The sequence below is a fragment of the Falco rusticolus genome, chromosome 3 (assembly GCF_015220075.1).
Source record: "Falco rusticolus isolate bFalRus1 chromosome 3, bFalRus1.pri, whole genome shotgun sequence".
In the NCBI taxonomy this organism is placed as follows: Eukaryota; Metazoa; Chordata; class Aves; order Falconiformes; family Falconidae; genus Falco; species Falco rusticolus.
In genome coordinates, this window is record NC_051189.1 from 105,075,228 (window position 1) to 105,102,674 (window position 27,447).

Sequence of the window (27,447 nt, forward strand, 5' to 3'; positions counted from 1 at the left end):
AAAGGACAAATTTGACAGAGTATTTTTGCCACTGTTCAAGTTCAAAGAGCAGGCAGCAGTACAAGTTGCGTTCTCCACTAGTGTCATTCATCCGAAATCAATCAGCCTGTGTTGACTCAAGAAACTTACCCCGAATTTACCTGTAAGCAACTGAAAAGCTGTCAGTGTCTCAGACCTGCCTGGAGAGAAAGAGCAGGGCAATGACTCACCCAGAGTAAAAAAAATGCCCTGCAACACGAAGAGAGACTCGCGCCAAGCAAGTATCTTTATTTTATTTTCAAACATTCTGAAAGCGTTAGTATGAAGAAGCAGCAAAACACTGAGAAAGCACATTTAACGTTAGGAAGGCCTCCCTGCCATATCATGTGAGCCAAATTAAAAATAAAACTAAACACAAGCGTACAAAGTGGAGACAAAAAAAATCAATTTTCTCAAAGAGATAACGTGAGGGACTCCCAGAGGGGCTGGCAAAATCTGGGAGAGAGAAAGAGATTATATTTTATGGGAAGAGATTCAATAACCATTCTTTTCCCATAAAGCTAGTGATGGAGAATTGTCACCGCTCCATAGACACACAGTGCACATTTCAGGACAACAGTAACAGAAAATCAATAGCATCTTTTATACGTGAAAAGACATTATCGCTATGGACTCCTAATACTAACAAATGGGACCAAAGAAGACCTTTACTAAAATTTAGTAGTCAGCATTAATCTGGCTGATAAGAGAGGGGTAGTATGCTCATCTACATCCTCAGATATTTTTTTTTTTTTTTTAAAGAAATAACTCTGCTCAGAGCTTCACCCTCTACTGAAGCCAAAGAGCCCCCAGATGACACTACATTAAAAGTCTAACAATGTTGAACCCTGGCGCTGTCGCTCGAAAGCCCCATCGGCATACATTTCCTCTCTGGCTGATGGCTGTAATCATTAGGAGGTAGGAGCTTTATCAGGTGGTAATTTGACAGCTTTGACAAGCTCGGCTGAATTTATGGCACTTTCTAGTTTTTCCCTCCATTGAGCTGAGATGGAACTAGAGTTAATATTAGCAAAAACACTTTGTGCGGGGGCAATTTTCCAGCGATGACTACATGATTCCAGTTACTAAGAAAATCTGCTAAACAAGGCCTCCTCATAGTCACTTGCCACTCTCACCAGCCCAGGGAAGATGGTTCCCCATCCAGCCGCTGCCTTAGAGGGAAGCCTCAGTAGATAGAAGGTATCTCTGGCTCTAAGGCAGCACAGGTGAATCAATTCTGGAACACCTCCGCACCTTGGAGAAGAGTCACCAGCATCCCAAAGAAACACAAGCGTGGATCTTTCCCTTAGCTTAAAAAAAATAACTTGTAGCTCCAAACGCCATTTTCCAGAGAGGGACATTCACAGTTTGCCCCCATTTTCACCAGGCAGCACTGTTCGCCTGTGCTTCAGCCCAGGAATGCTGGCACTGCCAATGCACTCTTCCAGCACTCCCAGCCTGCGTGCACCCTCCTGAATTCCCTTTCAGCCACATTCCCCTACCCACTGCTAACATGGAACAAGCACCAAACCCAAGTGTATGAACTCAGCACCTCACACTAAGGCTGGTAATGTTCAGGATCACTACACTCAACAATCTTTCTAGGTACAGGCTCAATGTCTTTTAAACAGAGCACATAGTTTCTTTCCTGTTTAGAAAAGATCTAGGACATTAAAGCTTAGGAAAAAAAACAAGTAACAATGAGAGTCTCTTATATCTCCATGGATCATATGGTCCACTCCAAGAAGGAACCTAACCAATTACATCTGGGGAGAGGTACCAGTAGATCATGACCTCTGGAAAACACCAGGGCTGTACCAGGACACTAGTAAGGCTACTCACAGTTTACAAAACGAGCATGCTACCTACACTGGAGCAGAAGCCACAGTGTCACATGTCTGACAGCACACGCGCTGGCCAAATCCAGAATCTGATTCCTGGAGTCCGCTTCTCTCGTCACAAAGATTGCATCCCATCCAGCACCACAATGCTTCCTCACACAGTGTGAAGAATCTGTGAGTAGCAACTTGGGCAAGAGGAACACTATACCCTGAACCAAAACTTGGCAAGTCAGTAAAGCACAAACAAGTACTTTTTTTTCCCAAAAATTGCTTTTTACCATAGATGTTACATTTCCTCTGTTATAATTTAGGGTTTTAAAGAGCTATCTCTACATGCTTAGAAAGCACAGTTCCCATATAGCTCCCTAAAGTCATATTTCTCTCTTCCTATATTTCCCTGCCAAGATGTGACATCTGTGGACTGTTCCCAAAAAATTCCCCTGAATCATCTGCGATGCATGCAAAACAGCGGCCAGAGCTGGCAACGAGCAGCTGTGTCTTTTTTGGAAAGCGTTAGATCAATCTGGTAAGGGGAAGGATTCCCAGTAACTCTGCCACTAACATCCCCAAGGACCACACAACTCCCAAATCACGTTAGAAAAAGAGCACAATTACGACAGGACCAAAATCCATGGGAAAGAGCGTTGCCACGGCAACTAGCATCCTCGGAACTTGATTCTTCTCTACATTTTTGCACAGACTCCCAAACCACGTGGAAAAAATGAGTCTAGCAGGTGGGTTCATTCAGGAAAAGCATGCTGCCAGGTGATTCCCTGTAAAACAGACTCACTTCTACGTGCTTTCTCAGAAAGTGAGCCTTTGAGGACCTCTTGTTCCAAGCACTGCATCTCACTATGAGCACAGTGGTACTTCTATAACATGATCAATACTTTCTTGCTAACTACCCTTGGATCAGAAAGAAACCTATTAAATATTAAAACACTCCTGTTCCAAACAAAAGTTACGTGAAGATAAAAGCCAAAACAGATTAGCTGATCTTTGGAATGGGAAAACATGGTTTCAGCTTCACGCTAGACTACACTGGTGACCAAGAGTGGTCTTTTAAAGCTCCTCCTCCAGGACAGCAGCAGTCTAAACAGCATCCCCGACACAAACATCTGGTCCAGCTGCTGGGGAACATGAGCAGGAATGGCCTTATTTTTCTTCCTGACCACCTTACTGCAGCCATGAAAGCCCACAAACACCCCACCTGCCCACCATGTTTTATGACGAGGCACAGGTCAAAGCACAGACTAGAAAGCCCTTTTGCTAACACTCCTGTCTGCTCCCCACATTCGTGGGGCACCTCTCCCATTGCACTGCTGCGTAAGACTGGGTAAGATGCCCTCCTGTGGTTAACCCGCCATCAGGGCTGTTTGCTCTTCGGAAAGCAACGCGGCAGAAATTCTAGAGCCATCATCTCTACTCTGTGGTGAAAAGCCAAAGTAGCTCTACTGACCCAGAGCTGTTAAAGCGCCTCTACTGACCCGAAACAAACCGCTCCAGGTTTCTACGGTGGCAGAGGCGAGCGAGGCCCGGCAGCGGTTTGCTCCCCGCCCGCGGGGCTCGCGTCGCGGCGTTAACCTGCCGCTCGCCTTCGGGCGCCGTGCGAGTGCTTTGCCCTCACCACGTCGCACCGTGCCAGGCTGCAGCGCTCCTCGGCCAGGCTGGGCACGGCAACCCCCTGAGAGCCAGAGTCACCCAGGAAATAAAGGCGCTCGGCCCGCAAAACGGGCTGGAACCGCCCCCTCGCTAGGCCAGCCGAGGGGCTTCGGGGCAGCGCCTGCACCTACCGGCCCCACGCGGGGAAGGCAGCCCCTCAGGGCCGCCCCGGGGCCGCCCCGCTGGCCGGGCAGGCCCGGCACCGCCGCACGGAGCTCACCAAGGCGATGACCCCAGCGACGGCGGCCGCGCTTCCCCCTTCTCCTACCCGGTCGCCGGGCGGACACAGGCCCGACCGGCCCCCCGGGCCCCGGCCACAGCCACAGCTGCCGCTCCCCTCCCGGCACGGAGCGCCCGCGGCGGGGCAGGCACCTGAGGGGGGGGAGGCGCCTGAGGGAGCGGGGCCGCCCGCCCCGCCGATCCCGCGCGTTCCGCCTCGCCGCCGGGGCCGGGCCGTGCCGGGCCGAGCACTCACCGCGGCATCCCGCGCCCGCCGCCGCCCCTCGCCTCACGGCGCTCTGGGGCGGGGCCTGGCCGCGCACGCGCAGGGCGGGGCTGGGGGGGGGGCGCGGGGCGGAGGCGCTGGGGCCGCCGGGCCGCCAGGGGGCGCGGCAGGGAGAGACCCGCGCCTCGCTCCCGCTCCCGCTCTCGCGCCGCCGCCCCGCCCTGCCGCGCGCGGCGCGGGGTGAGAGGTCGGGAAGATGGCGGCGGCCTTGGGGAGGAGGTGCCGGACAACGAGGACTACTACTCGCTGCTCAACGTGCGGCGGGAGGTGGGCCTGGCGGCGGGGCGGCGGGCGGCGGCGGGCGGCGGGGCGCCGCCGCGGGGCGGGGCGGGGCGGGGCCGGGCGGGCCGTGACCCCGATGCCCGCCTCGGGCAGGCCGGGCTGGGCCGCTGCGTCGTGCCCAGGCGGGCGGCGGCGGCGGCCTGAGCCGGGGCTGCGGGCGGCCGGGCCGGCGGCTGCGGCGGGGGCCGTGTGCGCTGCCCGCGGAGCGGGGGCGCGGGGGCGGCGGCCGGGCCTCCCCTCCCTTTCGGCCCGGTTGAGGGGTGTTTTCCCGGGGCGGGCGGCAGCCTGGGCCCCGGCTTCTCTCCGGTTCTACGCTCCTTCCTCTGTGGGTGCTTCCCAAATGCTTCCACATTGGAAACCCCTAGAAATTTTGCATGACACCTCTCTTGTCAAAAAAAGGAGCGTCGGTCATCCTTCATTGCATTTGTAAGAATAGAAGGTTATTAATTGATGCAGCCTTGTTCCACTAGAACAGCTTGGAGCTTAATGGATCTTAGTCTTAACTACTTTTGTTTTATAGTCTTAATTAGGTAAATCACTAAAGATCTGAATGTATAAACTGTGCTGTAGTTTGTTCCATCGCAGGCAGTAACAACGTGTGTGTATATATATACACCAGATATGTCTATATGTGTGTATATCTAACCAGATTTTTGCGTGTTTCACTGCTGTCTGTTCACATGCGTCGGCCTAGATGTTAACAGCTTGAGCTGCAGGCGGCCTTTGTTGAACTGCTACTGCTGCATATAACAGGAGTTCAAACATTAGAAGCAATTCAGTCTGACAGCCTTGGAAAAACTTATCTTTGGAGTCCATGTCAGTACTTACGGCCGCAGTGGCGATCTCCTGTGTCTCGCTTGTGGAAATCTTTTGCATTTCTGAAGGGAAGAGGTGCGGCAGTCACCCTGTTTGTGAAACGATCCAATGCCGTGCAATGGACCATGCTCTTTTTAGAAAAATTTCCGTGCGACTCTGGCCCCGGCCTTGTTAAAAGCCGGTGGGCCGTACTTTTAGATCACTCAACAGCTGTTGTAACTCACCCTCCCAAACGTCAGCAGTGTGCAGACGTAGAAGTTGGAAGAAAGGCAGAAATCAAACGAGGACTGCCACTGCTTGGGAGATTTAACAGCGAAGGCTTAATCGTTAACTTAGCTAGGCTCCCAGCTCTTCGGTAGAGACTGAAACATTTGGGTTTGGTACAGCAGGGAGCTGGAAACCAAGTTAAAATGGTCTTCAAGGGAGTAGTTCCAACTGAGAGTAGTAGTTGCTTTGTTAATTACCCCTTGCTAATTAAATTCAGTTGTACTATCCTGCGCGAGCGGTGGAATGCAGTGAACTTGCACTGCTGTATGCTGAGCCAACTTTGTGTGATGTGGCAGCTGAGCTTAAAATAATAGTTAACCACTGAACTTTGCAGCCCCAATGAGGAGAGTAAGACTGCCAAGCAGCAGGTTTTGTGTATGCATGTATGTAAACATTTAATCTTTTATAGATTTCAGTCCACTAAAAATGTGGTGGGAAGTTTGAGAGGTTAAAGGAAGCTGTTTAAACCCCAAGCATGGAGATGGGATGCCTTTTAATTTTGCCCGGAATTTTGGTAATAAAAATGTAACTTACATATGATTATTACTGACTTATGTATTTCATTGCAATTTGAAATGATGTCAGTATTTCTTTAGCGGTTTCTAAGAGGCTATTGCTCATGAAATATTGAACAAATGACCTGAGCTATTCAATGATGATGAAATGCCCAATCTAACATTTTATTGAACGTGGCATTCATGAAAAATGAAACTGCTCATTTCTATTATATAATCAATAGCACATTAAACCATTTATCATTAATTTGATTAAAGAATGCCATTTTAAACCTGTATGTTCCCCTGCCTTCCTAGTTGAATTTAGATTTGATGTCCAAGAAAGCACAAGGTAGTAAAAAGAAAAAAGCTAATCCATAGCTGCCTTTACTGTCTTGGGGCCAGCAAATTTGGCAGGTCCCCTTTTGCTGTATCATTTAGAAACAGTAATGTGAAATAGTACAAGCATGCAAAGAAAACATTTTTTCTAAGTTGTCCTCAAAATCCAACGGATTTCTAGTTTTGGTACGCAAATGAATGCATTCCTTTAACAAAAACCCAGACCCTCCTTACCACAAGCTGGACAAAAGACGTTATTTTAAGAAATGAGTTTTTAGGGCCTTTGTTTCCACAGTGGAAGCTTGGGAACTGTGAAGGCTTTAGTCACTGAAGCACATTAAGAGTAAATGGAATTTGTGTCTCTAAACTCTGTTAGGGAAAGTCATTTTCCAGGTGCCCCCTTCTTGCTTGCTGGCATTGTATTCCTGTCTGTTAGAACCCGGGGCTGTAATAAAAGGGATGACATTTGCTTGGAGGAGGCCAGCGAGTAAACCCCTCGTGCTGTTTTGCTTATTCTACTCTTTGTATTTTTCCTCGTGTGGAGAAGCGGCATCCTGCTTCCTCTGCCCCAGAAACCGATTCTTGCTGGGAGGGACAATTTTGGAACTGGCCAGTTGGTAGCTCTGTGAAGCTGCATGTGCTGCCTGCACCTTTTGGGGAAGTTCTGCTTGATTTTGGCAACTGCACCTCTAAATGGGTGTTAACCAGCCCCCAGGGAACAGACAGCTGCTGCAGTACAAGGGCTGTTGCAGGAATGAGATGAGAAAGGGCCCAGGACTCTTCAGAGTCAAAAAATAATATTGCTGTGAGGTTGTCTCCTGAGAGATGATAATGGGAAGAGCGGGGGTTTTAGTCTGTCAATTCTGAAAGAGCCATCCGAAATCTGTTCCCACCACATGTCTTTGGCATGAGGCCAGGTGCCGGCTGAAATTCCAGGGTGGTTGCGGTCAAGAACAGGGCTGGGTTTTTTTCTTGATGCATTTAGTGGCATGCTGTTCTTCTGGTTATCCATCTGCTGCAGGTGAGTGTGTTTTTGCGGGTGCCTTCATTTCTTACAGCCCAACAGAGTCCTTGCTGTACAGGAAGGGAGGTGCTAGGCAGCACAGCAATGAGGGCATGAGTATAAAACTGTATGTTTGCATTTCTTACCTTTACTGCTGTGGAAAGTCAGCGCTTTTACAGTATCTACTTGAGGGTTTGAGATTGAAATACAAGTAGAATTTGAAGTATACCTCTGGTTTTGAGTGGTGTGATCCTGAGGTGACTTTATTTTTTTCTTGCTCTTCTGCACTGAATTGAGGAGACAGTAGTTGCCTAATAAAAATAATGTATGAACACAGATGGCTTGTGTATTTGCCTTTTTTTTTTTTTTTTTTTAGTTTTTATGCCTAGGTATACACTGATGAGCTGTTGCTGTCACTTGTTGTACTATAAATAGTGTGGGGAATACTGATGTGTATAACTGAACAGTTTATTAACTTATGTAATGAAACAAAAGTCCGTTCTTGATTTTGGGTAAGTAAAACTAGCGTAATGTAATAGCTGATGGACTTCTCTTTCAGGGCTGATCTTGTGAATGGCCTTTTTTCAGTAGCATTGGTTGTACTTTAATTCATTTTTTCTGCTTTTCACAGGCCTCTCAGGAAGAGCTAAAAGCTGCCTACCGCCGGCTGTGTATGCTGTACCACCCAGACAAGCACAGAGACCCAGAGCTCAAAACACAAGCTGAGCGCCTGTTTAACCTTGTTCACCAAGCGTATGAAGGTCAGTGGAAGTCCAAAGTTTGCAGAAGCTGTTTTCAGGGGTTTTCTAGGAGGGCTGTGTCTTTATGCATTTTGAAGACTATATATATTATTACAAAGTAATAATTAAATTTGCTGATACTTAGCAATGCTTTGTTTCCTGCTTCTGTCCTGTAAATCAGAGGAGCAATGCAATATAAATCCTGCAATGAACGACATGTGGAGTCTCTGTCTTATTTCCTGCATGTTTTAAATAGTCTTTTCACCACTTCCCTTACTTCTGAAAAGGCTCTCCTCTAAGAGACTGAAGACTGAACAGCTTCGAACAGAAAGACAATTTCATATTTTACTTTTGAACTGATGCATCCTGAGCTTCTGATCTCTTATCACCTGATTACAGTGTCCATTGATGTTCAGCAAGTTCTTCCATATGCTAAGACTGAGATAAGGACAATGGATTCATAGTCATTAGAGGGTTTTTTCTCATCCAAGGATGCCAAAGCCCTTTAAAAATATTCTGTATTAGGCCTTCATTTACTTAAACCCATAGGTAATACTAGTGTAACTGAGGCACAAGGAAGTGATTCATTAGAATTGGCTTGGAGCATTTTTGCACATGTCGTAAGAGGCACCTGGAATGCAAGTGGATTAGGACTCTTCTGCACTACAAAACACCAAACTAGGTGCCCGGTCCTGTAGCCTAAAGAGAAGGTAAAGCAAAATGATGAATAAATAATATTCCTCTATTAAACCTCAAAGATGAGCTAAAAACATTTTTTTTTTGCGCTCACATTTTCTGAATGATAAGTATTTGTTTCGTCTGGCTGGACATGAACATGGGTGGATTATTTTACGTTGTCCCTAGTTAGGGATTAGGACATATGGAAGCTTTTGCTGGGGAGAACAGAGAAGATCTTCCATTGGTGGCGTAGGGAATAAAAAGCCAGGATGCTTCAGTAATTTAATTTTAATGGGGTGAGTGGGTCTTACATTAGAGTCAGCTTTCCCTTTGATTTCTGTAGCTTTGCTTGGCTCTGTGTGGCAATGTATATGTAAATTGTTGCTCGTTTAGTACCAAATGTGAGTGTAATACTTTACAAGCAAAAGATTTTGACGTCTTGAAAATAAGCCACCCCACCTCCTGCCTATTTTCTCTCCCTCCTCTTCCTTCTTTTAATATCACATGACACAAGATGTATTTTATCAGAATTCATAAAAAATAGTATCTGCCTGTGACATTTAGCAAGTTCAATAATCTTCAGATAGTTCAGCTCAAAGCTCAATTACTAGTGTAAGCCTCTTTTTACCTTAATATATGCATCCAGCTCCCGAAAGACTCATCAGTTCCCCCACAGTCAAAAGAAATATATGATAATGGTAAAGCTGGTCTTGGAACCCAGTGGGAAAAATACTGAGGATTTTTTAATGTGGGTTTTATTTTTTTCAGGAAGGATTGGTATGAGAAATTATGCATTTAAATATGACTTACATTCTAAGATTCTTCTTAATTCTATGTGCAGTCTTTTTCCAAAGCAGCTGTTCTCCATATATTTTATTTTCTTCATTGCATTGGGTGACTTCTTGGGAGATTCAAATTCTACATGCCTTTTTGCAGTTACACTCTAGCTGATGTTTGGCCAGGCATGAACTGCCTGATGGAAATTGCCTTGTTGGTGCTTGGCATGTCCCACAAGTTTAGACTGTGTGGGAAGTGGTCAGTGGACAAGGGGTGGTGAGGAAGGCCAAAGAGAGGGAGCAAAGCACCGAAAAGCTTTGAAAGCTAGACAGAGGTAAATGTCATCCCTCCTCAGAAAGTTTCCAGGGACTACTATCTCTGAATTGCTAATAATCCCATTGATTGTTAGAGGGCTTAGGCCACCCTAGGTCAAAGAAAGCAATATTGAAAACCCCTGCTGTATATTCAGTTAGTCTGCATGTCTCTTTTGTGTCCTTTTCACTTACTGATTTTAGAAGTAAGGGGCGGGGGGGGAAGGAATTTGTCGGGGGGGAAAGTGTGTCCTGTTAATACAGCATGTGAAAATGTTAAAGGGAGTTAATGTAAAAATTGGATGCAACTGTAGAACAACGTGTTTCCAGGATCTGTGCTTGAATTCCAGATAACACTAGCATGTTAGTCTGAAATTCGAGGAGAAGACCAAAAACTGAGTTCTCTCCTCTCTTTTGATTTCAACTTGCAGTGCTTAGTGATCCACAGACCAGAGCCATCTATGACATATATGGGAGGAGAGGACTGGAAATGGAAGGATGGGAGGTGAGAGAAATTTAGCAATTTACGGCCAGTGGAATTGACTAAACCCATCTTTATCTGACATTCTTGTTATATTGAGCTACACTGACACCTTGATGGTAATAAATGCCTGTTTGTTTGAAGGCATCCTTGTTTAGTTATTTCTGTCTCTGCTGAAACACCATGATGGATTTTCAAAGAAAAGTTAGGTTTTTCACTTGACAAGAGAGCAATAAACCTGACATTCAGAGTTCCCTAATAGGATATTACCATGACAGGCAACATCTCTGTCTGAGACAAATGCATCATTATTGTCCATCTAGCCTCATCTTTTTCACCTGAAACTTTTTCTTTCAGCATCAGCTAGCCTCTGAGTTTGACATTACTTTTTCTTTCTGAGCTTTTTGGGGTTGCTTTTTTTTTTTTGGTTGGTTGGTTTTTATGGACTTGGAAAGGGAACTTGTCCATTTGTGGCTTTCCTGTTGTTAAGTCCCCTTGCTAGCCTCTGCCAGTCTTAAGTTGATTGCACTACGCTGCTTGCTGCAGAATGGTATTGTATTGGGTCAGGTCAGTGCCGACGTCGAGTTTGAAGTTAGCAGCAAGAAATGTGGAGCAGGGACAGCATGTAACAGACATTTTTGAGCTGCTCGTGGCAGACTTGATTTCATTTTGAAAAGCCAGATCCAATACTCTTTCTATCTGTACCTAGAGCCATATCTGCTTAAAACCCTCATTCCCTAAGCCACATAAGGTAAACAATAGCCTAAAACCACAAAACTCTCATGTATTTATTTTGTCTCGGGCCAGAAACATTCAGTTGTTTTAATTTTTGTGTCTATACCTAGTAAGTTAATGGATAGCTGTTGGTAACAGCTGTGCTGCAGTATCTTGTATGTGTGGTTTGAAAGCTATTTTCCCTGGTTTTGTCAAGGGAAAAGAAATAAAAAGACCAGTTTCCCTCCACTCAAAGCACAGGATTTTCTCTCATGCCTGCCATTTGATCTGGCCCAGCTGATTGCTTCCAAACTGTGAGCATTGACATTTGTGCAGAGTGGCTCACAGCAGCCGCAGGGGCAGCCAGGTCAGTGGACCTCTGTCCCATCAGCAGTGCACTACCCTGAAGATCCTTCTCCTGGTAATTTATTTTTTTTTTTTTTTGAGCAGGTTGTGGAAAGGAAGAGAACTCCAGCTGAAATCAGGGAAGAATTTGAGCGTTTGCAGAGAGAGAGGGAAGAGAGAAGGCTGCAGCAGCGAACTAATCCAAAGGTAAGCAATGACTTTATCCTAGTCTCAAGAGGAATCTGTAAGTTATCACAAATGTGCAGGGTGTGAGAAGCCTAGATGAGGGGTTACAGTAAATGGCCTACAGTAAAAAGCCTACACTTTGTGAGTTACTTTTCCTTTTTGAATATGCAGTTTCTCTGGAGAATGTAAGGAAAACAGCTAATTTTTTGGACAGTAATCTTCTATTGAAAGTTCTTTTTTTTTTTTTTTTTTTTTCATTGAAACACAGTGCCTCTTTTGGCAATTCCAAGAAAACAGACCTAACGCTGAAATATTTATGATTTCTTTCCAAGTATTCCAAATGAAAATGAAACTCCCTGCAGTTACCTGACAGGTTTTCCCTTCAGCACTGCTGTAGTGTCACAACAATGCGGGGAGATAATCAAAGGCAGCATTGAAACCAATGAAACATGCGAGGCAGCTCCCGCACCAGCTGGGTAGCAGAACTCTTCCGGCTGCAGCTCAGTGAGCAAACTCAGCCTGAGCAGGGTTGGGGTCTTGCCAGTTTCACAGTTAGTGCCTGTTTTAGGAAAGCTTGATCACGCTCTCAGGATGAGAATCATCCGGTATTCCATTCCCATCTCTCAGCCTGTTTGAGCAGCCATAAACTGGTACTAAATGACTCACCTCGCAGCTGAATCTTGGCTGTTCAGGGAAGATGAACAGAACCGTGCTGAGGATGATGTCCTCGTGGTAGCATTGGGATGGCAGAGAGAGATGGTGATGGTGATTGACCGCTGCTTCCTCTGTCACCTGCTGCAACTGGGATACTCTGACAGTTCAGAGTGCTAATGGCTTTGATGGCTCTGGGCTTGATAAGTACACTAGGCAAGCCCGGGTTTCGTCAGGATTGTCACCAACAGGTTTCACAGCTTGTTGAATCACAAAATTCTTGGTTTTCATGCGGTGAATAATGTTAATCCAAGAGCTGCATCTATGCTCACCAAATTTAATCATACTTCAGTTTATCTATATTTTTCCTGGGTTTTTTTGCTCGTACTATTGGGGTCTGGTTTGTACCTGTTTTTTGAAATGTGTTGGAAATCTGTTTCTACTGCGTGGTATAGAATTGCCCCATGGTAGGGTAGCCTTAGTTTTCTTCTGTCTAGCCCAAGGTAACCGTGCAGATACGTACGCACACAAACTTTCTCCATTGTGAAAAAATAAACTGTAATGAGACATCAATACTTGTTTTCTTTTTAAATGCTTCTGTTCTTGGTGGAAAACTGGGTATCCCCAGAGCTCTCACTGGAGGCTTGCAGTCAACACAGAGTCTGCATCCTGAAGCACGGATGTCTGTACTCTTTCGGTGGCTTTGAAAGAGGAGGTCACCTGTGTCATTGCGTTCATGTGTGGACTTGTTGAAACTTAACTTCTGTAACCTGAGAAACAGACTACCAGTTGATTAACTACTGTTGGTTTTGAAGACTGATAGTGTTTTTTATGGTCAGTTTAAAATCACAATGTTTTCTAGTGGACAGAAGCTTGAGTGTAGTAACTCTTAAGACTGCATCAGAAAAATGCCCATCTGAGAAGACCTGTAATGTTTTGAGATATTCACCTTGGTGCAGACTTTGGATCTGCGCTGGTCTTAGCAAAGCAAATCGACTAATGCAGGTCAGCAGGCTGTCATGGATAGTGCACAGACACTGAGAACTTGTTTGTACTGGAAAGGTAAATAAGCGTAAGGTGTTACGTGAGTATCTGCTGAGAGCATTGTTCCAGGCAGGAAGGGATTTCTGGATGCCACAAAACAGGCAAGTTGAACTCTCTCTGCTGGCGATGAGGGTGATTGGGGTCAGCAGCGTATTCTTGGAGAGGGGAATGGTTATCTCCACCTCACGAGTCCCTGTGACTTCAGGAATTTGACATTTTATCTGGGCGCCTCACTGTGGCAGTGAGCAGTAAAAAGCGGAGCTGCATCATGAGCCTCAGCCTCTGTGTCCTGTGATAAAATTAGCCATCTGGGTGTTTACAGCAATTGCTGATTGGCAGCCTATAGAAATGGCTCTCCAGGCAGTGTTCCTGTGGAATTAGGTAGCACAGCTGTGATCATTTCATACACGAACACAAGTTATTTTAAAATTTCCAACATTTTGTCAGTTCTAGAAAATGGTTCCAGCAAAATAAAGCATTTTAACCAGAAATGTTGAGCAATAACCAGATGTAGGCAATTTGGCAGGTTTCGAATTGAGTCTATTATTTGCTTTTAGAGCTTTGTTTTTGCTTTCAAAGAGATGCAGAAGGGTTGAAAAGTTCACTCCTTGATTTGAGAAGAACCACTTCCTGTTAGCAGAAATTAAATCCCGTTATTTTCCTGCTGCGGAAGGTCAACATCTAAGAAACGCAGTCCCTCAAGGCTTAGTCTGGCACAGCTTCCATATGGCACATTCCAGAAGGTACATCCCTAAGAAAAAAGGCAAGGAGGGAGTATATTCTTCTCTGGCACACCTCTTAAATCCATCAGTAAACTGTGTTTCATATTCACAGGGTGGAAAATGAAGGTGATATTTAAAAGATGATATCAGATAACAACAACTCTGATGGTTCTGTAGTGCTGTTCCCAGCTTCCTGCCCTGTGGAGCTGGTGTGCTTTGCAGCATGTTGTGTGCGTGCACCGCCGACTTCTGAGCAGAGCTTTACAGCTTTTTCCCTGCTGCTCTTTCTTTGGGGAGGGCTTTTTCATTTCCAGTGCTTTGAGCAGGTGGCTGATGGGGAGTTGCAAGCGGCAGCGGTCCCCTCTATTATCCGGTGGCATAGGGGCTGCTGTCGTTCTCTGGGAATATTTTTAACTTTACCATCTGCTGCTTTTCCTGTGCTTGCACCCGAGCCAGTTTCCTTGCCAGGATCTATAGACCTCTGAGGGTGACTTCACCTGCTTGGCGGGAGGTGAAATGTCTACACGGAGGCCACCACTCACTTCAGAAAAAGGCAGCTCTGTGGAAGTTCTGCTGAGGGAGGGAGCAGAGATGCTCCTTTCCTCAGAATGGGACTTAGGGATTTTCATGGATAGGTTCAGGTGTTTCCTTTTTTCATTGGGAGTGATATTTCTTCTAAATTTCGTAGATATGAAAAAGGAAATCATAACATTTTGAGTATAATGGAAAGGAAGTGCATTGATTTTCAGGAATGTGTGTGAACCTTGGTGCATCTTGACAAAGGGTACAAGCATTGCAAGACAAACAAACATAGTATAGTAAGATGTTTTTCAGTGGTGGTCGGTTGGGTTTTTTAAGTGCGAACTCTTCAGCAAGCTTTACTGCTGCTTATATTCTGGTCTGAGTTGAAAACACGCAATTTTCTGTCTTTTTGCCATTCCAATTCAGCATGCTTACTACTCAGCTTGATATCCCTTGTTTAAAAATGTTTAACTTGGAATTTAAAGTTGCAGTCTGGCAAAGGTTCTGCACTGAATGTGGCACTCCCCATGGAAAACCTTTCTTTCCATTGATCTTGGGTTTGACACTTCCTTGAATTGCAGAGCATCAGGGAAAAATGGAAATAGTTCTCTCTTGCTAAAATAAACGCTCACCTGTATTCAGACATGTTTGATTGGTCACTCCGGAGTGCATTTGCTGGAATTTCAGTGGTTGTGCACTTTTCTCTTTCTCTCTGGCTGTTTTACTCCGTGTCTTTCCAGAGGGCTGGAGAGCACTGCGAGGCTGCGCCACTTCCCAGGCAGTTGGCAGTTTTGCTTTGCTTCGCTTTTATTTTGGCCTCGTTTCAAGGAACAGCACAACGTAGGAGAGGGCTGAAACCGAAGAAGGTGTAGCGTCTGGAGAGCAGATCCTTGAAGGTGACTTTGCAACTAGTTCCTGAAAAGTAGTCTTCTGCATAAAGGGCAGGAGCTCATCCGTGGTGCTGCCACAAACAGAACAATGAGCGTAATTGCTTTGAAATTAGCCAGGCTGCCAAGAGAAATTTGTAAACAGTTGGGGCACAGCCCCTGTTCCAGAGTTCTCCTGGAAATAATCACACCTTCCCGTGTAAAAATAGTTATCCAGTTTTCGCTGTGTAAGAAATCAGAAAATAAACATTGAGAAGAGGTCTGGAATCTCCGCAGCAAATAAAGTTGGAAGCCAAACCAGGGAGAAGTTTTGAGCCCTGTCAGACACTGCAATTCTTCCTGTATTTATGGTTCAGCATTTGATTAGAGTGGAATGAGCAAGGAAAAATGCTCGCTCAGATTGAAATAAGAATTTATTCCATCCATACTTGGTCTCTGTGCGAGTGGGTTTTGTACCTACCTAGCCACTGAGTTTCTTGATACAAATTGCTCAGAGTTCATTTTGTGCTTGTGCACAGAGGGGTTTTTTTTTATTGCAGCTGGTACATTTTATATGAGCTGGAATGCTGTTTAATAGGTCTATAGGGAAGGTTTCCAAAGCCTTTTGAAGTTATATGACTCAGACAAGGATCTAATTGTGCCCTTTCCAAATAAACCCACTCTTGCAGTTAGTCTGAGTGAGCACAGCAGCAGGTAGCCAGACTGTTTAGCTGTGGCCTAGTTTTTTGGGGGAGTAAGCTTTTCTATGGTCTGAGAAAGACTTTTAGCAAGTGGTAAGTATTTTCTGTCTTTGTCAAGCTTTTCTGATTGCAAGATACAAACAAGGAAAACCAGATTTTTGACCAACAGTCAGTTGCAAGTGGATGATGCAGCTCAAAACTAAGTTCTTTCAGATAACTCATAAGAAGAAAGCATTTAGAGGAATTCTGGCTGAGTTCTGCTGAGGAAAATAAATTCCTAAAATATATTATTTCAACTTTAAGATACTGACAAAGCAGAGTCAGTTGTGCTGTGTAAGTGTGTTCTACCTATTTCTGTCATGCGTCACAATAGAAAAATTACCTACTAGTATTACAAGTTGCATTCCTGCTGAAAAACTGTCTTCTACCCAGTGTATTTAATGATTTATATTGCTGTTTTGGAATACTGTAATCATTCCGTTTTGTTTGTCTTGAATGTGTAATAAATGCATTTTAGAGTGGAAAAGGTAATTGCAGAACAAGAAACACGGCAAAAAAATTTAATCATATACAAGAATGGTTTAGCTATTTGGCCTGTATGTCTTGGATGTTTGTTAATGCTAAGTACTTGTTCCACTTGTCGTTCCTTAGGGAACAATTAGCGTTGGAATAGATGCCACCGACCTCTTTGATCGTTATGACGAAGAATATGAAGATGTGCCTGGGAGCAGCTTTCCTCAGATTGAGATAAACAAAATGCACATATCCCAGTCCATTGAGGTAAGGAGGGCAGACACTGCTGCTGGTGTGGGGCAGGGCTTGAGCTAATGAGGCACTACCGCACAAGCAACGGAAAACGACACGCTGCTCAGGGGGTCCTCGTCTTAATTTGTGGAGGGATGCAATTACCAGCATGGGTGGGAAGAGGAGGCTCAGTTCCAGCAGAACGGCGTGCTGACTGTTCAGCTTGTGTTTGTGTGGCTGGTTTGTAGGCTACAGCAGTCCTGCCTTCCTGCTCACAGGGAGGCTCAGTCATGATCGAAAGCATGTGTCTAGTTCTCGCTAAACATGGAGTATTTAGCGTATGAAAACAAATGATTCCCAGTTTTGAGGGTGTGGATAAGGAAAGCAGGGGGAGTGTTTCCTCTGGTACAGAGAACCGAAAAAGTTTAGTCTGCTAGCAAGATTAGAAGGGCTTGTAGCTCAGGGTCAGGACTTCAAGATGGTCTGTTAAAGGTGTCACAGATGTCTGGTACAGTAAGAATTATCTCATATTTTGCCATACTTGATCTTCAACTACAAAGTTTAGAGCAAGTGTGGCCATGTCTGGTTCAAAAACCTGGCCTCAGTGGATGACAAGGAGTCAGCTGGAGTGTTTCCTATCTCTCTGCAGTCATGGTTATGTCCTTGCAGAATATGCATTAAATGTGTGACTTGGCATCAGAGTAATTGGCAACTATATATTCATTTTTTCAGGCACCGCTGACTGCCACAGACACAGCAATACTGTCTGGTAACCTTTCCACCCAGAATGGCAATGGAGGTGGATCCATTAATCTTGCTCTGAGACGAGTGACGTCTGCCAAGGGATGGGGAGAGGTAAGAGTACTAGCTGTTAGGCATTTTTCTATCCTGTCTATTTCAGGCTGCTTGGATTAGTTACTGAGTATTTATTTCCTTTACAGAACTCTAGCTCTGTTTCGTCTTTCATTTTCTACATTCTGTAGAATGTAGGAAAAGGAGTTCTCAGAGGAATTTGACAAAAAGGGAAGGCCACACCTTGTGTTTTTTCTTAATTTTTTCCCCTTTCCACTTGGCTGTGCATTTTGTACTTCACTTGTGTTACCTTTGTCTCTAGCCTTTCTGATTTCACTGTCTGAAGGCTCTTGGGTGCCTTCTGGTGCTGTGAGCGTGCACCTTAGGGCAGCGTGACAGTTTGCCTTCACGTCAAAAACTGCTCTGCTCACAAGGGAAGAAGTTTTGGGGGAAAACATTTTGACTCCCAGGCAGATATGATCTAAGCAGCTGGAAGGTCCCATGTTACCACCTGCAAGTTGCACTCGCTGGACCTGTAGCTTTGAGATGCTCATGGCATCGCTGCAATGGCTGGCAGTTGGCTGCTTTCTGTGCCTTTTTGCACACTAGGTCCTGCTAACCTGTTTCCTCATCCTGTGAGAAATGGGATTTTTCCTCTTGTTTGAGAATTCATAGACTGGAGGCATTTGATTTGCGTCATGATATAATATGGGTAATATAGTGTCGTGGTTTAACCCCAGCTGGCAACTAAGTACCACGCAGCTGCTTGCTCGCTCCCCACCCCCACCAGAGGGATGGGAAGGAGAATTAAGAAAAGGAGGTGAAACTCAAGGGTTGAGATAAGAACGTTTTAATAACTGAAATAAAATTTAAAAAATAGTAATAAAACAATTGCAGTGAAAAGGAGGGAGAAGGAGGGAGGAATAAAATCCAAAAGGAAGGGGGGAAAAAAACCCCAAGTGATGCATGATACAATCGCTCACCCCCACTTACCAATGCCCAGCCAGTCCCTGAGCAGCTATCAGTGAGAAACTGAAAAGTCCTTGGCTTAGTATAAACATTACCTAGTGACAACTAAAAACATCGGCATGTTATCAACTTTGTTCTCACACCAAATCCAAAACACAGGACTGCAAAAGCTGCTAAGAAGAAAACAAACTCTATCCCAGCTGAAGCCAGGACATACAGGAGCTTCTGGATATTGTCATGAGCCAGTTGACTAAAAAGGTTTTTTTAAAACCTGTGCAATAAACTTATTTGGGAGAGGCAGATGTAGTAGGAACTGCTTGTGCAGATTTTGTCATAGGAAGTGTCAGGTCCAAGAACTGCTTCTGTTAATGAGACCGAACAGCACCAAATAAACGTTGGCTGGCAGCCCTGGAAGTCACCCGGACTGGGGGATGAAGCAGCGGGCGCATTTTGCAGACACTGAGACGGTGCTGCAGCAGAACTGACAGCATTACTGTGAGGCTGTCCTGGGAAGGACGCTTGTCCTCAGACAGCAGCAGCTAAGCCTTGTTTGCCATTGTGGGGCGATGAGGGAGGTGTTTTCTCCCTTTGCACTGGAGCACCCAGAGCAGATGCTCGTAGTAGTAGCCTGTAGCACCACAGAACTGGCTTTGTTTTACTCACGATGACCCTACTCAGTGAGACATCTCTTATTCTGAGGGCAAAGGTAGCAGAAAAGAGAGTATGCTGATGTGGTAAATGTTACTCAGATCTGTAAAATGTCTGTGTTGTAAATGACACTTGTGAAGTACTTCATCATTGTTGTAAAAGGTGTTTTCTTCTAACAATTTGGCATTGTGCATTTAAACAGTTGGAGTTTGGAGCAGGAGACCTTCAGGGACCTCTCTTCGGTCTGAAGATATTCCGTAATCTTACACCAAGATGGTAAATATTAGAAAAATGATCTAATGATTAACACTGCACACTGAGGAACTAAACAGCTTGAATTCTCTTCCATGTTAATTCTGGATTTGTTTTCTGTCCTACAAAATAGGTATTTCTTCTTTAGAATTAAGGTCATGCTTTAGTACTGATCAAGACGCTTGTATTCTTTTTGTGCATTAGTGTCTTCCATTTTCATACTTCCAGTTTAAGGAAGGTCTGTCTTCCACATCCTTAGATTTGTATTTGATCTTGTCATGATTCATAATACTTTAAGAGTGACCTCACAGTCAAAGCAACCCCCTCTGGGAGCAGAACAAAAATTGGGGGAGCTCTTCTGGAGCTTCCATGTGTGAGACAGAGTTTCTGTCAGCAAAAGAGGAGACGATATGTCATATTTTAGGAAGTGGTGCCAGATTTGCCACTATCCTGGCGTCTGTTTACAAATGAATAGAGGTCTCGCATTGCAAAGGAGAGTGCAAGGTGAGGGTTGTGATTGAAGACATATGTTAGACCATCATAGGTGCTGGTGTGGACTTTCTTCTTTTTATATTTTCTAATTTAGTAAATATGCCATTCCTCAGAGCTTATGCAGGAATGTTGCTCCCTGTAGAATCCGTTAATGCTGGGTTTTGGAGCTGATGCTTGATGATTATTAAATATCAGGGCTCCTATCTTCTAGCAGCTGAGTGTGCCACCTCTGTGGAAGACCAGGACTTTATCTGCCTAGGACAAGAAGGGTAAAGGCTGAAAGGTAGCCTGCTGCGCTGGCTGCAGTGTTGTGGCACAGACCAATAAACTAGGGCATGAGCCTGCTCTTCTGTGCGGTGCTTTGGTCAGTACAGTCTCAATCCTGAAACTACCGTGCTCTTTGCAGGGTAGTCCCTGCATATTCAGCTTGGCTCCTGGGCGAGAAGGAATTTGAGGCCATCTGGGAGCCCGAGTTTTATCACTGATAAGGCTGTCCTTATTTCTCCTAGTTTCATCACTACAAACTGTGCCCTGCAGTTTTCATCGCGCGGGATCCGCCCAGGCCTCACCACGGTCCTAGCCCGCAACCTTGACAAGAACACCATGGGGTACTTGCAGTGGCGGTGGGGCATCCAGTCAGCCATGAACACTAGTATTGTCCGGGATACAAAAACCAGCCATTTCACTGTGGCATTACAGGTGAGAGTCCTGTTGCTCTACACGGGGGACAGCGAGACCACCCCAGGGGAGTGAGGTGCCTCGGCTTGTCTGTCCCGGCAGTATTTTGCCTGGGGACTAGAGGATAACGGAGCGGTTGGTACTGCCTCGTGTGAGCCTGGTACATAGGTAACCAGCTGCATTTGGCAGAGCACAGCCCTGCACCAAACACTGTCATATCTGGTGTGGGGCAGATTGGATTGGCGTCAGGACGCACAACACAGACTGCAGAGATTGCAGGCTGTGGCAAGTAAGCGGCAAGCATCGTTACGTTTTTTGTGCCACTTAAAGGATAGGAAAGGAAATTGGGGGGAACGTTCAGTGGTGCTGAGGGAACATTTTCATTCATTTGTTCTCTTGCGTTTCAGCTGGGAATCCCCCATTCTTTCATGATGGTCAGTTATCAGCATAAGTTTCAGGATGAGGATCAAACACGAGTGAAAGGTTCTCTCAAGTAAGTGTGCAAGAGGAAATTCACATTGCTCACAGCCTGAAGAATTGGTCGTCTCCTGCTGTTTTAGGCTTCCAGGTTCCACACAAATGCTTCTGTGGTCTTTGGGAATGTGCTTTTTCATTGATTGAATCTGGTGAATGCTGAGGTAAATGTCTTGGAGGCTTAGCTCTGTGTGCCTCTGAATAAGTGGGACTGAAAATACTTGTGTGTGGTACCTCTGCATCATCACCAATTAGAAAGCTGGAAGTCCTTCTAGTCTGTTTACTTCTTGACAAACTGCAAAGGCTAATCTTATCTTGTAGGTACACAGTGAATCTTCCAATAGCGAACACCTGCTGAGCACAGATGTATTTCCATGTTTTGCTTGTTGGGGAACAGGATTCGGGAAAGAGAAATTCAGAAGTTTTCCCTGTCTTACCAGTTTTTGGTTCTGTCGTTCTAGGGCGGGTTTCTTTGGGACCATAGTGGAGTATGGAGCAGAGAGGAAGATTTCCAGACACAGCATTTTAGGAGCAACCGTCAGTGTTGGTGTTCCCCAAGGAGTGTCTTTGAAAATCAAGTCAGTTCACGATTACAACTCTAGATTGCAGAGGCTGACCATAACCTGCATTATTCTATTTCTGATATTCAGGTGGGAAGGTCCCAGTCTTAGGGCAATACAGGTATATTGATCGATCACTACAAAAGGCTGCAGCTGCCCTCACCTCTAACACAAGCGGTGCCCGTCGGAAGCGGTGTGCCTTTTGCTGGTGTTACTCTGGGCCTGAGCCGCCTCTTTCAGGACTAGTGTGTCTGCATGTCTGTGCATGAGCACGCATCAAAATTGGCTGAAAATAACAGCTTAGAGTGAGGTTCGGAGCATTATGGTAAGAAATAGTAGAAATAGTAGAAATGGATCTGATTGCATTCTGGTTTTATAATGCTGTACACAAGTGTATACTGGAATTATTGAATTACCATTAACTAATTAGGTAATTTTACTATTAATCAGATGCAATTCCCAGAGAGGGGCAGAATTCTTTGAGGGTTCATGTACTGTGGTGCACGTTTAATGAGTGCCAGCAGATGCTGTGCCAGGATGCCAAAACTACTGTAAAGCCACGAAGAACTTGATCCCCAGAAAACTAATGTTTTCTAAAATAAATATTATTATAAGCATCAAAAGAGTATTAATGTATGCCTTCCTTAAAGGCACATACCAGTATTGTGCACAAAGACTTTCTGTATAAGCATTTTTTTTTCTTTTGATGGTTATGTTGGTCCCTGTCCCTGGTGAAATTAATGACTAAATAAATTCTTCTAAGATTTTTTTTAAAAAAAAAAAAAGAACACTTTAGAACGGTCAGGTACTGTCTCAAGAGATGTCTGCTACATAGAAGTCTGGCTATGGTTGGTGTCAGCTGTCTGTCTTACCATTGTCTTGTTTCATTTTGTTGGATTTTCACATTTATGAGCTCACCATTCACATCTCCTTTGGTTCAGCAGTTGTTCAGCAGCATACGATACTGCTAAGTGTACTTAATCAAGTACATGAAACACTGCATTTCCTCTTACCTTTTTTTTTTCTTTTTTTTTTTTTCTCCAGGTTGAATAGGGCTAGCCAGACCTACTTCTTCCCTGTCCACTTAACAGATCAGCTGCTTCCCAGTGCTGTATTCTATGCCACCGTGGGACCTCTAGTTATCTACTTTGCCATGCATAGGCTAATCATTAAACCCTACCTCAGGGCACAAAAGGAGAGGTGAGCTTGCAAGACTGTTTTTACATTCGGAGCTGGGAAGTCCCACTCGGGTTCTTCTGAGAGCCTGGTGCAAAGGTTGCAATATCCAGCTAAGGCACTGTGGTCCTCTGCATCATCAGTGCTACTGAGTTCCGGAAGCCTACAAAAATACCTTGAAAGGTGGGGAAGAACCTTAAAACCAAGCTCATTTGTGTTGGGTTGGGGGTCAGTTGTAATTGGGCTGGGTAAGTAGGCATCTGCCACTTCGGGGCTGAACCCCCACCACTGTGTAGAGCTGATGTCATATTGACTTCCTTATGCCAGAGAGCTGGAGAAGCAAAGGGAGAGTACAGCCAGTGACATGCTCCAGAAGAAGCAGGAGGCTGAAGCTGCGGTGAGTCTTTTTTGTAACTTTCTCCCCTTAGTTAAAGGAAGGTGTTTTCACTCCAGCTTTTCTCTTCTGGATGGTGTCTGACACTGCTCGATTTTGCTCTGCCTCTTGTGTTGGGACAGGTGCGGTTAATGCAAGAGTCTGTCCGGAGGATAATTGAAGCGGAGGAAGCCAGAATGGGTAAAGATTACAGCACCATTTACTTGTTCCGTAAATTTGGAGAGAGGAAGGAACAAAACAAAGGCTGGGTGGTTGAGGGAGGGAAATGCAAAATACCGTTTCTTCGTTCCCTCTCCTAATGAAGCACAGCATAATCGCTGTTGCACGCGTAGTGGGGGTGTTCAATTACAATTCAGCTTTATGGTGTCTGAGCGTGGTAGGGATCCACTGAATGTTATCTTGGGATAAGCTGTGGGCAGGGTGAAGACAACAGTCTGGAATCGCCTCTCCACAAAAGAGGGGTGTGTGTGCAAATACATGCAAAAGTTCTTGTCTGAAGTTTAGGTTTCACTGATCTCTAGCTTACACAGTTTGCTCCTGGCCCATAATTGAAATCTGCTTTCTGATGTTTGCTAGCAATTTCCAAGAGAGAATGTTCTGAAGTGAGCTGGCACCCACTTAGACTGCCACATCAGTGTGGCATCGAAGTCATGTCACTCTGTCCTAGTGCTGAAGATTGCTAACAAACAGCCAAGTAGAAATGTTCTTCCGTCTTGAGAAGCGTGGGTCTAGGCAAGGAGATTTTAAATATCATAGAAAGCAAGGGAAAATGCTGGGATGGTCTTTTCATCAGTGTCTTGTCTAGCTGTTGGTGGGAAACCTCTCATCACATCTGTGATTTCATGTGAAATGCAGGTTTGATTGTAGTGAACGCTTGGTATGGGAAGTTTGTTAATGACAACAGCAGGAAGAATGAGAAGGTGAAAGTAATAGATGTGACTGTGCCCCTGCAGTGCTTGGTGAAAGACTCTAAACTCATCCTCACAGAGGCATCCAAGGTACGTAGCTGTTCTGTCAAAGCCCAGACTCAAGGGCTCGAACATGTGGCACAATTTCTGTTGAACCATATGCGTTTTCTCCAGTGTGCTTGAAGCTAGTGACTCTAGATCAATGTACAGAAGCCATTTACATACCAAGTGATGTAAACCTCCAGGGACTTCTGTTTCTGTGGGCATTGCCAGTGCCAAAGAAACAGCATCTCTGAATTTGCACTGTCCCTGGGACAGTGTGTGTTGCAGACTGGAGCTGTGCACCAGAAACTTCCCCACCCCCTGATTCACTCTTTTCTTCATTTAGAACTTGCCACTGTGGAGGCAATTCCTTAGCTTCTTGTCTCATCTCATTGGCAACAAAACTCCCTTTTTTTAATGATGCCTTGTTCTGGCAGTAGTAGATGGTTTTGGTCAGCTGAGGAGCTGTGAAAGTCCATTCCCTGATGCTCAGTCTGTCCTTCTGTGGTTCAAGGCTGGGCTTCCAGGTTTCTACGACCCCTGCGTGGGTGAGGAGAAGAGTTTGAAAGTGCTTTATCAGTTCCGAGGAGTTCTGCACCAAGTGATGTCAGCTGACAACGAGGCCCTTAGGATACCAAAGCAATGTAAGTAGCAAGAGCCGCCCTGCTTCTTCCTTCAGGGACCAGTAAAGGATCGCTGCAGCCCTGTGTGGTGAAGCACACGGAACTGGGGTTCAGAACTGGGGTTACTGCAATGCCTCACGAGTGACCTAAAAGAGCTCAGCAGCACCACAGCAGCTGTTTATACCATCTAACCTTATACACCTACCTGGAGTTGGAGGCAGAGGCCCCCTCCAGCTGCTGGTGTGCCTGCTGGGCAATTCACAGCATTGGGTTGCCCTTTGAGGACCAAATTGAATGTATGGAGGCAAGTTGGAGGCCTGAGCCAGATTCCTTCCTCAGCCCCATTTATCCATCTGCCAAAATATTTTCCCTGCCAGATTAATTTTGTGAAACTGGTATCTGCTAGTGACAAGTTTTCCTGGCACCCCCGTAGGCCTGGGGGTCAGCTAAGGAGCACAAACCTCTGTTTACTCTGTCCCAATTCCAGAGGCATATCCAACTTACAAAGCTTCCCTAAGTATGTTGGAGGTGTATGTGAATCGTGGTTAATTGGTGCCCAGAAATGTTCCCATCTGTCCCTGGTACGGTGGTAAGTTCAAGCTAGGATGCCTCCCGTCCAGCAGAAGGGGCATGCATCCACGTATTGTTCTCATCCGACAGCTCACAGAATCGATGCAGATGGCTAAACTGGTGAGAGCGGTGCGTTCCGTTACAGTACCTGCGTCAACAGAAATGGCAAAACCTTCCCCCGGACGCTACAAGTTTGAACAGAGACATTTTTATTTTTACTATCCGTATAGCAGGTGGTGTCCTCCCGGTTATGTTAAGAGACAAAATGAGAGAACCTGCTTCTCCAGGTGGCACCAAGGCAATACTTCTCTGAATTGTGGCTCAGTAACCAATAAAGCAACGTGACTCTGAATGCGCAGTGCTTTCTGCTGAGGTTGCGCGAGAGGGCAGTGAGCACCACCCGCCACGCAGCCAGCTCTTTCCTGCTGCGATTTGGCCACAGTCCGTTTGTGCAGTCTCACCTGTATCTTCTTGCACTGAGCAGGGAAGAAGACGTGTTGTTCTCACCTGTCCACATACTTCCTGGGGTAGGTAACACACCTTTTTCTGCTCCTGAGGGGAAGTTAAGTTCTCTGGCCACCTCCTGGAAGTCCTCTGTGCAAATCCTTTTGTTGAAAAGAGGACAGAGATGGTTTTCCATCTCAAATCTGTATTGGAAATGTACTTGTTAAGAACAGGTATGTTTGGAATGAAGTTCTTTGCCTTTTGTAGTAACATGGACCTCTTCAGCATGAATCCGTCCAGCTGCTAATTTCAAACACTGCTATTCCAGACAAGGACACGAGGTATAATATTCTTACTAATTCTTCTGCCACCTAGAACCATGTACTATCACGGTTTTCAAGAAGAGAGGAAAGCAAGTGGGGCAGAAGGACAGCAATTTTATTTCCTTCGATTCTGATGCTGCAGCTGTCTCTTCCCATCTAATTTATTTCTAGGAAAAAGAGGAACGTAGGTTATAGGAGTAAACCAGACCAAAGCGAGGAGAGATGCCAAATGGGTAAAACGCTGAAAACATAAAATTCAGCTGCCCTTTCGAAAAAGCACCAGTTATGACATAAATCTATTGGATTAACCTTGCGTAGAAGCCATGCCAATGATTTAGCAGCAGAAAGGGCAGTCCTGTTCTAGTGACACAGCAGATGGGAACAGCAGCCTTGTAGTATCTACTACACACTGTGCCCATCAGCGCTACTGAGGCTTTTTCATAGAGGAAAGGAATAATTGTAGCTGTTTCCTAGTCACGGTTCTGCTCTTGGTGAGTCCTAGAACAGCCTTCATTGCTTCCATGTCAGAGACCCGGGGGGGGGGGGGAACCCCAACCTGTGCCAGCAGTGCATCATTGCTCTTGACAACTATTACCATAAATCATTTCCCAACACGTACCTGGCCCCTTTTTCTTTGCAACTGTGGTTCTCTTTGCTCAAGTCATTGTAGCAGAATTAGATTTCCAAAAGCAGACTTAGTTGAGTCAGTCTGAAAGAGGTGTTCCCCACTTCTAAAAAACAAGTTTATACGATGAATTTGTTTTAGTTAAAAAAAAAAAAAAAAAAACCACAAAAAAAACCACCAAAAAAAGCCAAGCAAAACCTTTCAGCTGTGAGCAGCTCCTGGTGCAGGATTTTATTTCACTTGCAATCAGTGTTCTGTTGATAAGAAATTAAATGTAAAATGTGCAATAAATTATATTCAGCTGAAAAGCAGCCCACATTCCCTTTGCATCTGTGGGACACTCTTGAAAATAAACTCCTGAAAAGCGAGAGTTGCAGGTTTTGTAAATGTAACTGCACCCTCTGTCACGTCCTGCTTATTGACTTCTGTTGATGGCTTGTATGTGTGACAGTTGAACTGGGCAGGAATCTCTACCAGAAATTCTTTTTTCATGTCTTACCACTACATAAAGTGTATGGTCAAGAGTGAGAGCTGGTCCGTAGTGACTAGGACGTGGCAAAATACTCCCAGGCGAGGACTGAGAATTAAGTTTTGCTTAAGCAAATGCAAAATAGCGACGACACAGCTACTGCTAATTAAAAAGAAGAATCTTGGCATAGCTCTATCTAGCAGAGCAATGACACTGAGGAGCGTACTCATGAAAAATATTTGCACAATAAACCAATTCTCCTCATTTCTGACAACTTCCTGAGATACGGTTTGTGCTGT

The 27,447-nt window shown here is 45.2% G+C and overlaps 2 protein-coding genes across 17 annotated transcripts in view; one reads left to right on the plus strand and one right to left on the minus strand.

Annotated features, from left to right (window-relative positions):
• The window catches only part of CAMTA1 (calmodulin binding transcription activator 1), a 323,364-nt gene extending 317,456 nt beyond the window's left edge, over positions 1 to 5,908 (minus strand). For 6 of the 16 annotated variants that reach the window (XR_005103116.1, XR_005103117.1, XR_005103115.1 and 3 more), the window contains exon 1: positions 3,997 to 4,031. The gene's annotated coding sequence lies outside the window, so the exon portion shown is untranslated. Of the gene's footprint in view, positions 1 to 140; positions 180 to 3,346; positions 3,658 to 3,741; positions 3,852 to 3,893; positions 3,971 to 3,996; positions 4,057 to 5,136; positions 5,214 to 5,348 lie in introns of those variants that run through there. The other 10 variants (XM_037379724.1, XM_037379725.1, XM_037379729.1 and 7 more) reach the window with 6 other exon arrangements.
• DNAJC11 (DnaJ heat shock protein family (Hsp40) member C11) lies at positions 4,162 to 26,821 on the plus strand. Its single transcript, XM_037379739.1, has 16 exons — positions 4,162 to 4,293; positions 7,859 to 7,988; positions 10,165 to 10,238; positions 11,379 to 11,480; positions 16,617 to 16,745; positions 17,442 to 17,564; positions 19,321 to 19,394; positions 20,372 to 20,561; positions 20,948 to 21,033; positions 21,476 to 21,592; positions 22,619 to 22,774; positions 23,078 to 23,147; positions 23,267 to 23,324; positions 24,000 to 24,142; positions 24,609 to 24,738; positions 25,378 to 26,821. The coding sequence occupies exons 2-16, from the start codon at positions 7,901 to 7,903 to the stop codon at positions 25,401 to 25,403; spliced, it is 1,566 nt and encodes a 521-aa protein (XP_037235636.1). The 5' UTR covers positions 4,162 to 4,293; positions 7,859 to 7,900; the 3' UTR covers positions 25,404 to 26,821.
• Positions 26,822 to 27,447: the final 626 nt, after the last annotated feature.